General features: G+C 40.7%; 1 protein-coding gene across 2 annotated transcripts in view; it reads left to right on the top strand.

Moving 5' to 3' along the window:
- COL9A3 (collagen type IX alpha 3 chain) overlaps positions 1–16,629 on the top strand; it is a 727,303-nt gene that overhangs the window by 62,895 nt on the left and 647,779 nt on the right. For both annotated transcript variants that reach the window (XM_044090399.1, XM_044090400.1), the window contains exons 4-5: positions 1,759–1,830; positions 4,797–4,850. In XM_044090399.1, coding sequence (XP_043946334.1) covers positions 1,759–1,830; positions 4,797–4,850 — 126 coding nt within the window. The remainder of the gene's footprint in view (positions 1–1,758; positions 1,831–4,796; positions 4,851–16,629) is intronic.

A 16,629-nucleotide genomic window follows, 5' to 3' on the forward strand; every position in this document is an offset into this window, starting at 1 on the left:
ACTGTAAGATTAGTAGCACTAGTTTGTGTTTCATGCCTTTAGCTGATCTAGGATTAAAACTGAATAAATATTGTCAACTGTATAGTACAACATCGTATTTTGTGCAAGTTTAGTAGGTTAGTTAACAGGCTTATACAAGTATTTACTTTATTAGCAGTTTGGTTGCCATACAGTTTGAGGAACAATGAATATTATATGCATATTACAGTCATTGATTAGCACAGTTAAAGACATTTGTATCAATCATATCTAAAATGTCTGAAAAATAACATTATACTACGTATTTTTACGTAATTGAGTCTGCAATATATATTTTTTTAAATAAGAAACACCTTTATTGAATTATCACTTATGACATAGGCAACCATATATTAATATAAATGAAAACAAACCACACTGACATATTTTCAGTTGCAAACATTATACATTGCATATAATCTTGTATACAGTTATCGTCAGTCAAACATTACATGGCTCATTCAATTACTGCCTTCCCATAAACCTCATTCCTCCTCTAAAACATTGTTCTGCATGTATTGTTCCCACAATTCCCATTTTTTGTATACAATTTGTTCCTACCCTTTTCTAAAGTTCCCACTTCTAGTTATTTTATCTCAGTTACTGTATTGAGTCTGTAATATTAACTTATGTCATAAAGTAATGACATTTATGCATGTCTAATAGATGCTTCTTCTGGAATAAATAGAGTAATAATTTTATATCCTACATCAGACTTTCTCAGCTGGCTGGTAGTAGAGTTGAGAAGGCATTTTCTCTTAAAGCTAGGGAAATGGAGGGCTAGTTGAAAAATTACTTTGTGATACCTTAGATAGTAGGTGTAAGCTCTTCCTGTTTGACAAACTTTAAATGTTTTTCAACTTTTTACATTAATAAATGTGGATGTACAATATATCCTGTGTACAGAAGATACTATATTACCTCATTGTTACTTTCATATCAGCAGTGAAAAGACTGTATTATAATGTCAAGCACATTACTATTTCTTGTAGTAGAATACCAGTCGTGCAGGTGTGCAGGTAGTAGAATACCAGTCGTGCAGGTGTGCAGGTAGTAGAATACCAGTCATGCAGGTGTGCAGGTAGTAGAATACCAGTCGTGCAGGTGTGCAGGTAGTAGAATACCAGTCATGCAGGTGTGCAGGTAGTAGAATACCAGTCATGCAGGTGTGCAGGTAGTAGAATACCAGTCGTGTAGGTGTGCAAGTAGTAGAATACCAGTCATGCAGGTGTGCAGGTAGTAGAATACCAGTCGTGCAGGTAGTAGAATACCAGTCATGCAGGTGTGCAGGTAGTAGAATACCAGTCATGCAGGTGTGCAAGTAGTAGAATACCAGTCGTGCAGGTGTGCAGGTAGTAGAATACCAGTCGTGCAGGTGTGCAGGTAGTAGAATACCAGTTGTGCAGGTGTGCAGGTAGTAGAATACCAGTCGTGCAGGTGTGCAGGTAGTAGAATACCAGTCGTGCAGGTAGTAGAATACCAGTCGTGCAGGTGTGCAGGTAGTAGAATACCAGTCGTGCAGGTGTGCAGGTAGTAGAATACCAGTCGTGCAGGTGTGCAGGTAGTAGAATACCAGTCGTGCAGGTGTGCAGGTAGTAGAATACCAGTCATGCAAGTGTGCAGGTAGTAGAATACCAGTCATGCAGGTGTGCAGGTAGTAGAATACCAGTCATGCAGGTGTGCAGACATACCTGAAGTTGGAGAATTGATTCCATTGTCTTTGTCTCTAATTTGCTGCAGGGCCCAAAAGGCAAAGCCGGAGGAACGGGTCCACCAGGAGAAGAAGGTGTGGCTGGACTTCCAGGAGGAGATGTAAGTAATTTTATCCATAAATCAAGTTCTTGTTTGATGTTAAACAGCTAAAATGTTGTTATTGAAGTTCTTACCTTCTCACATATTCCTACTGCAGTAGGTACTTTAACAGTTGTCATTGTGGTTAAAAAGGGCGTTTTAAATTATTATATGAATTTTTTCTGTGATAAATGGAAATAATTTTCCAGATGTGATATATGCGTGGTGTTTTTGCTGAACAGTGAAAATTATTGTGATGACGGGAGTACTTGCTGACTCTTTTTAAGCCTAGCCATTCAAGACCCAATTTTCCCATTTATTTATGCCCATGGACTAGTATGGCTTTGTTACATGCCTGTCCCTTAGAACATCTACAAACTTTCCTGTCCATAAGGGACACAGGGCCAGGGTTGAATTTGCAATTCCCCATCCATTGGTTCAATTTTTGTTTGAAGTGGCTTAGGGAAGAGCTTTGTTTTACATGAATGAGAGAGTCTGTTCCAGAGAAAGGGTAATCTCTGAGACACATACTTGTCCCTCCAATATGTTTTGTTTATCACATACAAGGTTTAGGTCCTTAGATCAGGTAATTCTAGTGCTGTTTGTTTTATGAATGTATAGCTGATCCATCAGAGACATGGCTTTGAGACGATCTGCATAGGATATGTTGTTTATACCCTGTATTCTTTTAGTGAGGAACCTCTGTGGCCCTCCACCTGTTGCAAATGCCTGGGCAGGTACATGCCATAGAGTACATTGTACTGTATTATTGGTCTAATTAGGGCTGAGTGTAGTGGGTTTATGATCTCCTTAGATCTGGATGCCATGCAGCTCCTTATAAGTTCATAGGAGATTACTGCGCTAACAGCTCAAGAGCCCTTACAAACCTAGCCAGTTTTACCCAGATTTTACCCAACTTTCTATCCCTAAGGGACAGATAAGGGCCAGCAAGGGGAGTTTTCCTACTTTTTACAGACTGCCTCGGTCCATAAGGGACATGGGTGCTACCCCAGGAGTTAATTTGTGATTTCGCATCCATCGGTCCAGACGGTGCTTGAAGATGGTCAGGGAAGGGCTCTGCTTCACATGAATAGGATGTCTGTTCAGAGGAGGGGCAGTCTCTGGGACACTCATCTGTCTTTCCAGCATCATCTATTTAGGCCAGAGATCATTTTTAGATCTTTGGAGAGGGTAAACCTTGTGCAGTACGTGTTGCAAATATGCAACCTTTCCATCAGGGCAAGGTCAGAGACTGCCTTGTAGGTCATACACAGATCACCCATCAGTAATCGGTAGGAAACTGAATACAGTGATGCTGCTTTTACTCATTCCACATAAGACATGTTGGTTATATCCTCTATTTTTTTATGAGAAACCTCTCAGGATGCTCCATCTGTTGCAGGTGCCTGGCAAGGTACATGCCAAAGGGTGCACTATACTCTATTATTGGTCTGATGAGGGTTGAGTACAGAGGTACTATGACATCCTTAGATCTGGATGCCATGCCTTTACTTATAAGCTGAGCCCCACATATAGCGATTTTTATAAATTGAGCCACATTGAAGGATTTTCTCACCACCATGGACACATGGTGATCGAAGTTCAGGCTACTGTCAACTGCAGTTCCCAAGTCTCTTACCACTGGGTCTACTCTTAGGGGAGTATTATCAGTGTTGTAATTTGCAGGAGTTGTCATCTTCCCAAAGGGTATAATTATGCATTTTTTTGCACTGAGGTTTAGTCCATGGCTCTGGCACCAGTTATCAGTCTGTGTCGGACCAAACTGGGGGATATCTTGACTTCAGAGATGTATATTCTAAACAAGAGAGGTCCCAGTACTGAGCCCTGTGGGACACCAGTAGTAACTGGTGCATACACATATACATAGACAAACACATCTGTATGCACATTCTAACTTTCCATTAAATTTATGATGCTCACAACGTGAAATTAATTGTGTGGTAGTATGTTGCAATGAATGTGTGATAGTATGTTACAATGAATGTGTGGTAGTATGTTACAATGAATGTGTGGTAGTATGTCACAATGAATGTGTGGTAGTATGTCACAATGAATGTGTGGTAGTATGTCACAATGAATGTGTGGTAGTATGTCACAATGAATGTGTGGTAGTATGTCACAATGAATGTGTGGTAATATGTTACAATGAATGTCTGGTAATATGTTACAATGAATGTCTGGTAGTATGTTGCAATGAATGTGTGGTAGTATGTTGCAATGAATGTGTGGTAATATGTTACAATGAGTATGTGGTAATATGCTACAATGAATGTGGGATAACATGCATCAAGTATCATGCTTAATTCTCGGCTGGGATGCCTTCTGTGTGGAGTCTGCATGTCCGCCCTGTGTTTGTCCATTTTCTGCGGATGCTCTGGTTTCCTCCCACATTCCAAAGACATACAGAAGGTGGATTGGTCACTGTAACTTGGCCATGAATGTGAATGCGTGTTCATGTGTATAGCATGGAAGAACAGCTGGGGCAGGCTTGCAACTCAGCGGTGTAAACACTGGCTGTAGATGGTCATTGTTGATGTGACACCATGACCCTATGTGCAAGAAAATTGGGAAAAAGGGGGTTATGGATGGGATAGGTCAAGTGTGGGGTTGTGATATCTTGGAGTATTTCATTTACTCAGAGGTACAGCACCCTCAGTGTTAGTATATTTATTTAGGGTATAGGATGCACATCACCCCATGTCATGGATGCAGGGGGATTACCTCCCCTACAGAAATGTTTTAAAAGTCTAATAGTGAGTTTTGGATTTCACTGCTTAAAATCCTTGTGTTTTTTTCACAGATGTGGGACTTGAAGTATCCGGTCTCACAGATCTGGTAGTAGCCATAGGATATGCCCTTTTACTTGATAGCAATAATATGACAAAGGCTTTTAGCAGACGTCAGACAGCTGTAGAAAATGTGAGGAAGGAACTGTACTGATGCCATTCCTCCTCTTCCTTTTTTAGGGTTTGCAAGGACCAAATGGCTTACCAGGCTCTGATGGATCTCCCGGACAGAAAGTAAGTAAACCTGTCAAATCATTTCTTAAGAGAAAAGAATGCAATTTTTGTTCAACGAAACATGACAGGAAGGAGACATTTTTAAACTTTTGTTACGTTTGTTGCAGTAACATTGTTTCTTTTTCTGCTGCTCTTCATGTTATCACCATCTCTTCAAAATAAATGTTACTGTATCAGTGAGCAGGCTTTTGATGATTCTGTGTCAGTTTTAATACCACTGTTTTGTTTTACCTTTTGGCCAGAAATACAAACATCAGGCTTAAATGTTATATTTAGACTGAATGTACTTATGCATTTGAAACTAGTGTAGGAATTGCATTTTCGGACACTGAAACCTATGATGCCATTTTCTGCATACATTATTTTTATTTCACAAGCTCTGTGCCATCCATCACCGAAATGTCTCTAATACCATTTTGCATCGCACCCTTAGAGTACATTTTAATTGTTGCAGAAGCATTTTTATTTCTTGGGCATATTATTTCATGGAGTCTGGATACTTTATAACAGTTTATTTATGTAGCAACAGTACTGCAACAGTTAAATGAATTGTAGTCTCAGTAGCTCAACAGGTAACAATCTTGCTTTTTGTTAAGAAGGCTGTGAGTTCTATTCCCACAGCAGGTCATTAGATTAATTGCCCTCTAATGACACTGCAGTGCAGCATAACTGTGGGGGTGGGTTACTGAAATCCTGAGTATGCCATTCTTTCGATGAGTTATTAAACCAAGGTTCCATCTGCCTGAATTGGTAGTAGTATAGTAGTGTAAGTACTACATCGGGTCTCCCCGCTGAAAAGAGGCCAATGGCCTAGTGGAATTAACCTAGTCAACATAGTGAAAATAAATAAAATAAGCAAACTGTACTTATTTTACTGCCTGCACTTTAACAAAGTCGTTTTTGTGTTTAAATTACCTGTTTAACTGTTGTAGGCTACATACTCAAGTGTGATAGCCATTTCTGGGCATTTAAAGTGTTTTTTTTAATTGTATCTGATTTATTTTCCTGACAAAAAACAAAAAATATACTCGTTTTCCCCCCTTTCTAAGCTAGTATAGTCCAGTTTTCAGGTTAGTGCTGAATTCAGGGCTGTGTTACAAGTTTCTGTGTTTGCCCATACCTTACTTGGATAGAAGGAAGTTTCTCTGTTCACTGTGAGAGAAGGAGCTTTGAGCAGCCTATCTGTCCATGGAGGAGTGGTTTCAGCCCAGAAATTAGTAGTTTATTGGCCATTTTTGGCTATTTTCTCTCTCTTTCATTTCCCTGCTATAAAACCTGCATTTGTGCGGATTTGCATGCCGGGCAGTGCCGGTTAGCTAGGGTATAACTATTCCCAGATCCACAAAATCTACTCTTTAATTTTTCCCTTGGAACTAGACAAACTTTAACTTAAGCACTCAAACCATTCACTTCTCATCCCGGCACTTGCTCAAAATTCATAGCAAGCACTAATAAACTTTAGCACTAGATGCCCCTATACTGTAGAGAAGGACAAGGCTCTCTATTCGACCTTACCAGCCAATCAGTAAAACAGTTCACTGTACCTATCCAGGCATGTCCAAAGGGCTGTTTCAGGTGTACTCTCTGGTCCAACTGGTGAATCAGGGCATTTTGAGGCAATGTTACAATTGCCTCATGTACACAGACAACCCTCTCCTCCTTCCACCAAACACTAATACATGCGAAAGATGCAATTATACAGCCAAACTGGAGGCTAAGCTCTCTCAACCCAAGACTGCACCAGGCAGTCAAGAGGAGAAGGGAATTACTTGCATCACACCACCAGTCTCACATACACCTATGAAACCAGCACTGGCAAAAAACACACATAAATACACGAGAACATACTCGGAGGCTCTAAATAAAAATCTGCAAAAGCAACAGAGACCTCCAAAGCAGACATCTAAGCAACCTCCACCCCCCAACACAAACCATGAAACACATACTTCACAAAACCAGTGTGCCACACAATCACAGCCTTTAAGGCAAAATAACATACCCAACACACTAGTAAAAGGTGACTCTATAGTCAGGCACACTGACATCCCACTCACTAGGCTGAACAAGGAAAAGGTCACTGTTAGCTGCCTGTTGGATGCCAGGATCTGCCATATAACACAAGCACTCAGGTCACTCCAGAACAAGTACAAATATGACTCTGTCATTGTCCATGTTGGTGTGAATGACCTGAGCCGTACCTCCCTGGACTACATGTAAAGAGACATGGAGGAGCTTTCTGATTATGTAGCCCAGGCCGGTATGACCCTGACCCTGAGTAGCCATCCTGCCCTCACCAAGAATTATACCATGGTTGAGAGAGAAAATTATCAATTTCAGCAATTGGCTAAGCTTCTGGTGTCATTCAAAGGGGATCCACATGCTCGACAAGCCACACTGCTTCGCTAGAGATGGCTTGCACCTGTCACCCTTAGGCTTTCGAATACTGGCCAAGGCTCTTGCCACCCCCATAGTGCCTTCTTTAGGCAAGGCTCAAAAGACAAACCCACCACCATAAATAGCACAAGTAACAAAAAAAACTAAGGGTAATGCTACTCAATGCCAGAAGTCTAAACCTCAAAATGCACGCACTCAAGGCACTCCTCAGTATGGAGAAAATCAATATATGTACAGTAACAGAAACCTGGTTTAAGGCTCCAGAGAGCACCCCAGCACTACTAGGCTACAACTCATACCATACATTTCAGCCACAAACCCAGACCGAAACACAAAAGGTGGGGGAGTATCCATATTCATCACGGTTACCCACACCTCCAGGTTAGTGGCACAGCACGATGCTTCAGAGATCATCCACGTGCAACTAACAACAGGCAAAACTGCTATTCAAATTATAGCTTGCTACAGATCACCCACCATGTCCCAGGACCCCCACTCCACATTCCTGGAAACACTGGGAAACATAAAGGTCCTACCAAATTGGATGATTTCAATTGCCCAAACATTAACTGGGAGAACTACTCAAGTACAAACTCCCTTGCCCAACATTTCCTAGAATTTATAAACTCAAATGCCCTGGATCAATTGGTCAACACCCCCAGCAGAGGTGACAACATATTGGACATGGTCATCACCAACATGGGTGACCGGTGTTCCACACTGGAGGTCAAACCCTCGCTGGTTAGATCTGACCATAAACTAATTACTCTGGATATACACATTCCACCACCACCCCTGGTCAAAGAAACCATCGTGAAAAACTTTTCAAAAGCAAACTTCACGTTACTTAAGACCGAGGTGGGACATTTCAAAGCCCCCATGCTGAAGGATAACAGTGTCCAGGCTGCAAAATCCTTTACTAATGCACTCTATAGGCACCTACAAGAATGCATGGATCATGCTATCCCAAACAAAACCAAGACTCACTGCCATAAACAAGCTATACAATAGAAGGAGGAAACTAGTACAGAAAAAAGTAAAATCCCAAGCAAGGAAGACATCACTGATGAGTATCAGCAAGAAACTATGTTCCCTCATAAAATCGTCCAAGGCTAGCTTCGAAAGAAAAATTGCAATGAACTCCAAAGATAACCACAAGGCATTCTTTAGCTTTGTCAAGAATCTAAGTGGCAATTCTCGGATCTGCTCGGAGTTGGTGCAGAATGGCACAAAATACATTGAACCGAACAATATAGCCAACATCCTGGCAGACAGGTTCAGTGCAAACTTCAGCCCCCCTCTCACCCCCAAAATGGCCCATAACTATACCAGAAGAATGTAGTGCCCCTGAAATCAAAGACAGTCAGGTTAAAACAGCCCTCTCCAAAGCCAAAAATACAGCATTAATGGGACCGGATGGTGTCCCAGGCTGCATCCTACACGAGCTCAAAGATTAACTAATCCCTCACCTAAACACATTGTTTAAACTCAGCCTCTCCACAGGCTACGTGCCCACAGAGTGGCGCACAGCAACAATTATTCCGCTCCACAAAGGTGGAGCCACAATGGACCCCGGTAACTATTGCCCTATAAGCCTGACTAGCTTTGTCTGCAAAGCTATGGAGCACATCATCATGTATCTCATTAACAGAGACATTGTAAACCTCCAAACACTGGACCCTACCCAGTTCGGCTTTGTTAAGGGAAGATCATGCCTCCTAAACCTGGTGGACTTCTTTGAGACAATTACCAAGGCTATAGATGAGGGAAAGGTGGTCCACAAAGCCTACCTAGACCTCACAAAGGCCTTCGACACCATTCCCTACTCAGGTATTATAGACAAGCTCACCAGCCTGAGCATAACCCCCTACATCATGAAATAGGTTGCCAACTGGTTCATGGACAGAAACCACAAGAATTGCGGGAGCTAGGTCTGACTCTAAACCGGTTACAAGTGGCATTCCCAAGGGCTCAGTCCTAGGACCCCTCCTGTTCGGCATATGCTTCTCAGAGGTACAGGCAAGGACAGGAGGTCTATGGCTGACCAAGTTCGCAGACGACTGCAAACAAGGGACTATAAATGACTCTCCGGCTGACACAGACATCCTCCAAAAGGGTCTCACTGAGACAGATACCTGGTGTCAAAACCATGGCCTCAAGCTAAATGCCAAAAAGTGCATAGTCATCCCCTTTGGAAAAAACAAAGTACCCACAAACTACTACAAAGGTGGTAGCCCCCTAAATACGGAAGACATAATATGGGATCTGGGGACCCAAGTAGATAGTAACCTCTACTTTGATAATCACATTGCCAAAGTGGTTAGAAAATCCTTCTATGTGGCCCACCTAATCATAAAAGGGTTTGCATCCAGATCGAAAGAGGTCATTGGACCCCTCTACGCATCACTCAGCAGACCCATCATAGAGTACAATGCCAGATTTGGGATGTACCTTACAAGACACCTGCAACAACTGGAAAGACCACAGAAGTACCTCACCAAGAGGATCACTGGCCTCAAGCAGATGCTCTATACAGCTCGACGGAAGAAACTCCAGCTGTACTCGGTTGCATACCGCCTACTCAGAGGTGATCTCTGCCTAGCATACAAGGCCATGTCCAACCCAGAATTGATGGACATGCTCCACCTAAAGAAAACCATATTCCCTCAAGCCACACGCTCCAGGGATCTAAACCTCACCACATCAATAAATAGGACGTGCTGGAGGGATAGATTCCTGTCCCAGAAACTTCCCATGCTCTGGAACAAGATTCCAATCCACATTAGGCAGAGCTCCTCACTAACCCTCTTCAAGAGAAACCTTGACGAGTGGATGGGAAACAGAAAGTTTACCCCAGGGATCACTTCAATGGCTCTGCTGGACAGAGGCACAGGGAACTAATCTAAGGGGGCAGCGAAAGCCAACACATTCCGGCTAGGCTTATAAATGCCTTTGGGCAGATAGCCTAGTACCTACCTATGAATCTGTGAACCTATAATTAATGCCATTCTGACAATGTTGTATGGAAGGAAGAGGTCATATAAAACACACTATCACCATTCATCCTACTAAAATGGCTGTTGTTCCCTCCCACACACAAAGCTTCAGCCCCTGCTTGCCCATGCTAGTCACCTTCATATCACCTGCAGCATTCCCACCACCCCTAATTTCTGCACACCCTGGTACAGAATATTAGTTGCTCAAAAGACATTCTTTGCCCTAATGTCTACCATTTATATCTAGTTTTCCAATGGAATGCATTTCACTGTTTCACCCCTATTCTATCAGATATTTCTTTTGATGGCAAATGTCAGGATTGGTTTCACTACATAAATGTGCACTGACACCCAGTAGATCCCTTCTCTTTATTACCAAATTGATTGTGTAATCACTGACCAGTGTCTTCTGTACACTGTCACCACATTTCCTCACTTCCCTGACCCAGTAGCTAGGATACAGTAGCAGTAAAAATTCACTATGCCTTGGTCTACTACCATTTGTTTATTGATTGATTGATTTATTGGCATCTGATTACTGGCAAAGTCTGACTGGGTAGGTGCCCATTTTCAGCAGAGGCCTGGGGAGAAAAGTTCCAAAGTAGTGCAAAAACATTTTAGGAATAATAATTTTACAGTCTTCAAAAATAATACAAACAAATCTACAGTTTAAATAATGTAAAAATATTGGTTAAAATAGATACAAGTTATAGGACAATGATTCAATATTTAGAGAAATGTTAGCCAGTTTATGGAGAAATTAAAGGTAAGAATTGCAGTATGAAGTGAGATAAAATCAGGCTTATGGCATATTTAGAGAGAAAGACGGGGGAAGGAAATTGACTGAAGTAAGGAAGTGAGAAGAAGAAGGGAGAGTAATGAGGTGTCCAGTACGAATAAGTACTTGTTCACATTTAGGTATGTGGTTTATCCTGCTGCTGAGCAAGAACAGAGCCAGTTTTTGACTGGGAAGTCTTTCAGAATGGTGTAGGACTGGAGGGAGGGGTATTGACCTGATAGATACAGGTAAGGAGTTCCAGGCCTTAACAACATGGTAAGAGTACAGACCATGCCCAGCACTTTTGATAGGTTTGTGGATAGTAATGACCACATGGGAACAGTTGAGCAGAATGATATTTAGTGACAGACAAGCAGATGGATGCTGGATAATTTAACAGGTGATAAGAAGCTGTGTATGTATTAGCTGATGGTACAGTTCTAACCAATTTACACGTTTTAGCTGTGGGTGCAGAAAGGGTTTTTTGCTGCAGATTTAGCCACTTTATTATAGCATTGTTCAAGTTTTGCTTTTTGTGATGCCTGGAGGTTAGTAAGGATGGGAGTGCCATAAATTTGTGAGGGGAGGAGGTAAATAGTGGCAAATGTGGTTTAGTTAAGTTGGTGGGAAAGTCTTTGGCTCTATAAAGCATCCCTAGTTTGTGGTGATTTTTTTATGCAATTTTGTATATGGAGGTCAAATTTATGATTAGCACCTCTAATAATTTGCTATGAGAAGTGACTTCAATGGTTGCATTTTTAAGAGAAAGGATTTTAAATTGTGTTTTTCATGAGAGAGGGATTTGGGGAAAAAAAGTAGTAGTAGTTTTTTTTTTTGGGAAATGGAACATGAGTTGTGATTTACAAAGCCATGTTTCAGTGTCTGTTAATGCTTCCTGAATAATTTGAGTATTTTTTTCTTTTTTGAGATATGCCAGGTTGTCAAAGGCCCATAGAGTGTGGAGTTGTGTGTGTATTATGGAGATTTGTTGTGTGGAGGGTGTTAAGGAGGAGGAAACAAAGGATAGAGCCTTGTGATACACCAGTGTTACCTGGGAGGTATGCAGAAAGGATGCAGTGCTATCTTACTGACTGTTACCTACAGCATAGGTAGCTTTGGAACCATAGAAGGCTGGGCTGTGATAGACATTTGAAGTAGAGGTTTGCTGTGATCAACTGTTCTGAAGGCATAATGGTTGAAGTGCTTACCTTAGAAACACAAGGTGCAGGGTTTGATTCTCACATGGGGTAAGTGGCTAGGCTTAAAATGGTTCCCGAGGACAGTTAGCCTAGTACTAATCTATGAATTTGTCAGAAATGAGGAGGAGACTGGCTTGTTATCTCTCGCTGTATTTACAACGTGTAAAGAGTAGACATGCAGTGTTACAACTATGGGAGAGATTGAAGCCATGGTGTGTAGGGTATAGGAGTTCTTCCTGCAGGAGACAGTTCAGCAGTTGTTTCTGAACACATTTTCATGTACTTTGGAAAGGGGGGGATAAGATTGCTATAGCTCTAAAATTAGTAATGTATATTGAAATTTTTCCTTTGTGTTGGGTGATAATGTGTGATTTTTTTTCCAGAGAGAATGTGGGATTCCTGGATTGGCACATTTATAAGGATTGAGACAGGACAGGCAATCCTATTGAATACTGCTTTAATTTAGGTGCTCGCTTGGAAGGTGATCATTGGTCTCCACAAATGCACCAGTTACAGATCAGTGTTATTCTGCACATGTATTTATGTTTTTATTTGGCATGTTAACCAGGAAAATCCGACTGGGATATTGCCCATTTTAAGTGGAGGACCAGGGAGGAAAGATCCAGTTTATAGCTTTACATTTACAACATTTGTGAGCACTATAGCTTATGTATAAGAGAATTCAAGTTGTATAGACTATATATGAAAGAATACATGTTAAATACAAGACAGGCAGTGTAGGAGAAAGAATAAAAGTATATCAGATCTGTTTTTCTGTTATGCAAAATTATACAGATTATTCATATGGAAGGTATGTAATCATTTTATTTATATAGAGTTATTTGATTAATGTGTGAAAACTCACATTTAATATACAAGGAAAGTAAGAGTATACACAGTTAGGAAAGATGAGTGGAGTGCTTGGGCCAAAGCAAGTGAATACAACAGTAAGTAGGTAATGGTGGTAGATGGATATCTGGGTAGTTATAAATGTACTATAACACTGTATCATATAGAGGAATTTGAAGCTTAAAAGCCTCTCTACTTCTGCTTAACTAGTCACACTCAGTCTTTGGCATAAAGTTGTACCTGTGGTATACGTCAATCAGATATGATCCACTACCCAAAGTGCTTGGCTGTTTTTGTTTTTCCTTTGTTTTGTGCTGTATGTAACTTGAAATATTTGTAAATTAATACATACTTAAAACTGCATGCTTTAAATTAATAAATGTCATACATGAGAAGAGTAAAAGGGCACTGCCTCAGTGATGGAAGGGAGTTCATGCATAAAAAGAAAGAACCATAAACAAGGAAAGAAAAACAAAGCTCTGTAGCAGCTAACACACCTTTCATTAAGTGAATTCACAAGTTCTTGTAACTTTATATTAAGTGGAAACATCAACCACAGAACCTGCACTGTTAGCTCATAAATCCATCCCAAAACATAAATCCTCTTTGTCTGAGCAGGAGACTTGGTTGACCAACGACTGAGTTGGTTACTTTGCAAGCTTTACTTCACTGTAAAGTACTTTTCTGCATCTGTTTGTGCCTTTGAGTACAATGAGGCCATTAGTCTGTGGAACCACAGACTTTCAGTATGAATGATACCTGTGTTCTGGAAGCAAAAAAAATAAATAATCAGTTGTAAAAGGAGAGGTGTGCTTATGTGGATCAAAGGAATGGGAAATGTAAAGCTGTCAGGAAGGAAGGGAGGGACAGAAAAGTCAAACAATCAGCTGGCAGCTACAAAATGAATTTGTTGCCATTTTATATACAAGTCTTTTCCTTATGTAAGCAAGAGACATACCATAATACACAGTGCATTATCAGGATGAACTCAGGACAAATAGAAGACATACAGATATTATTTTTAATTTATGTTAAAACTACCTGTTTTGTATTTTTGGATCACATGGATCAGCTGATGCAAACACCACTGTGTGTTATTTATTTAATTAATTTATTTTTTGCTGCAGACTTGAGCCATTAGTTGTCTACAAGGGTTCTTAATTAACTGGCTTCCCCAGGGCAGTCCCTTACACATCTTTATATAACAGAAAGAAAAATAAACTTACTACTGCCAAAGACAGTGGAGGTGGACCTGACTGATAACAGACCTCCTAGACCCAGAGGGCCTCACGGTATTCAGATACTCATTGGCCAGTGCTATTCATAGTGGGAAGTATTATTGTACTTAAATAAACATTTTAATTGTGAAACTATTTTACAGTCTTTATTTCATTTCAAAAATATATATCTATATTTTTGAAATGAAATAGTCATTCTGCATTAATCTCCAAGTTAGCAGTAGTCGTGCTTTGACATCAGTCTGCAGGTGATGCTTTCCCTTAGTGAGAATATTCACCTCCACAGCTGTGCCTTCTGCCATTTTGGTTTCTTTTTAATCATAGATATGGGCATCAGCTCGTGGCAGCATATAAACCGCTTAAAGCATGACAGCAATGGTGACAGAACTCAATGTGTTTAGACTTCACTGACTGAATATTGACAACAGTTTGGCTGTTTGTTGATTGATGTGTTTTTGCATGCATGTTTGTAAGTTTGTCTGTTCATCCAGACAGAGCACTGATTGCATCTGACCAACTACAGGCTAAGCCCAGGTTGCAAAGTATAACAAATTACCAACAAGCAGGTAGTAAACTGGTACAATTAACAAGAAGTGTAAGTACAAGGAAGGTTCTAGTACAAAATCCAGTTGAAGCCTCATATTATCCTAAAAGTACAGTAAAACCCACATACATATACAGAGATGTAAGCTTGTCCATACCAAGAGAATTACTGCAAGAGAGAGTGCTGATGCATACAGAGAAGCACTACAAAGCTACCAGGTGAATGTTTTAACATGTCTCACTGTGCTACATGCTACCAGGTGAATGTATTAATATGTCTCACTGTGCTGCATGCTGCCAGGTGAATGTTTTAATATGCATCACTGTGCTACATGCTACCAGGTAAATGTATTAATACGTCTCACTGTGCTGCATGCTACCAGGTGAATGTATTAATATGTCTCACTGTGCTACATGATGCCAGGTGAATGTATTAATATGTCTCACTGTGCTACATGCTGCCAGGTGAATGTATTAATATGTCTCACTGTGCTACATGCTACCAGGTGAATGTATTAATATGTCTCACTGTGCTACATGCTGCCAGGTGAATGTATTAATATGTCTCACTGTGCTACATGCTGCCAGGTGAATGTATTAATATGTCTCACTGTGCTACATGCTATCAGGTGAATGTTTTAACATCTCTCACTGTGCTACATGCTACCAGGTGAATGTATTAATATGTCACACTGTGCTACATGCTGCCAGGTGAATGTATTAATATGTCTCACTGTGCTACATGCTACCAGGTGAATTAATTAATATGTCACACTGTGCTGCATGCTGCCAGGTGAATGTATTAATATGTCTCGCTGTGCTACATGCTGCCATGTGAATGTATTAATATGTCTCACTGTGCTGCATGCTGCCAGGTGAATGTATTAATATGTCTCACTGTGCTACATGCTACCAGGTGAATGTATTAATATGCCTCACTGTGCTACATGCTGCTAGGTGAATGTATTAATACGTCTCACTGTGCTGCATGTTACCATGTGAATGTATTAATATGTCTCACTGTGCTGCATGCTGCCAGGTGAATGTATTAATATGTCTCACTGTGCTACATGATGCTAGGTGAATGTATTAATATGTCTCACTGTGCTACATGATGCCAGGTGAATGTATTAATATGTCTCACTGTGCTACATGCTACCAGGTGACTGTATTAATATGTCTCACTGTGCTACATGCTGCCAGGTGAATGTATTAATATGTCTGTGCTACATGATGCCAGGTGAATCTATTAATATGTCTCACTGTGCTACATGCTGCCAGGTGAATGTATTAATATGTCTCACTGTGCTACATGCTGCCAGGTGAATGTATTAATATGTCTCACTGTGCTACATGCTGCCAGGTGAATGTATTAATATGTCTCACTGTGCTACATGCTGCCAGGTGAATGTATTAATATGTCTCACTGTGCTACATGCTGCCAGGTGAATGTATTAATATGTCTCACTGTGCTACATGCTACCAGGTGAATGTATTAATATGCCTCACTGTGCTACATGCTGCCAGGTGAATGTATTAATACATCTCACTGTGCTGCATGTTACCATGTGAATGTATTAATATGTCTCACTGTGCTACATGATGCTAGGTGAATGTATTAATATGTCCCACTGTGCTGCATGCTGCCAGGTGAATGTATTAATATGTCTCACTGTGCTACATGATGCCAGGTGAATGTATTAATATGTCTCACTGTGCTACATGCTACCAGGTGACTGTATTAATATGTCTCACTGTGCTACATGCTACCAGGTGAATGTA

The sequence above is a fragment of the Protopterus annectens genome, chromosome 12.part0 (genome assembly GCF_019279795.1).
Source record: "Protopterus annectens isolate FY-2018-M chromosome 12.part0, PAN1.0, whole genome shotgun sequence".
NCBI lineage: Eukaryota > Metazoa > Chordata > Ceratodontiformes > Protopteridae > Protopterus > Protopterus annectens.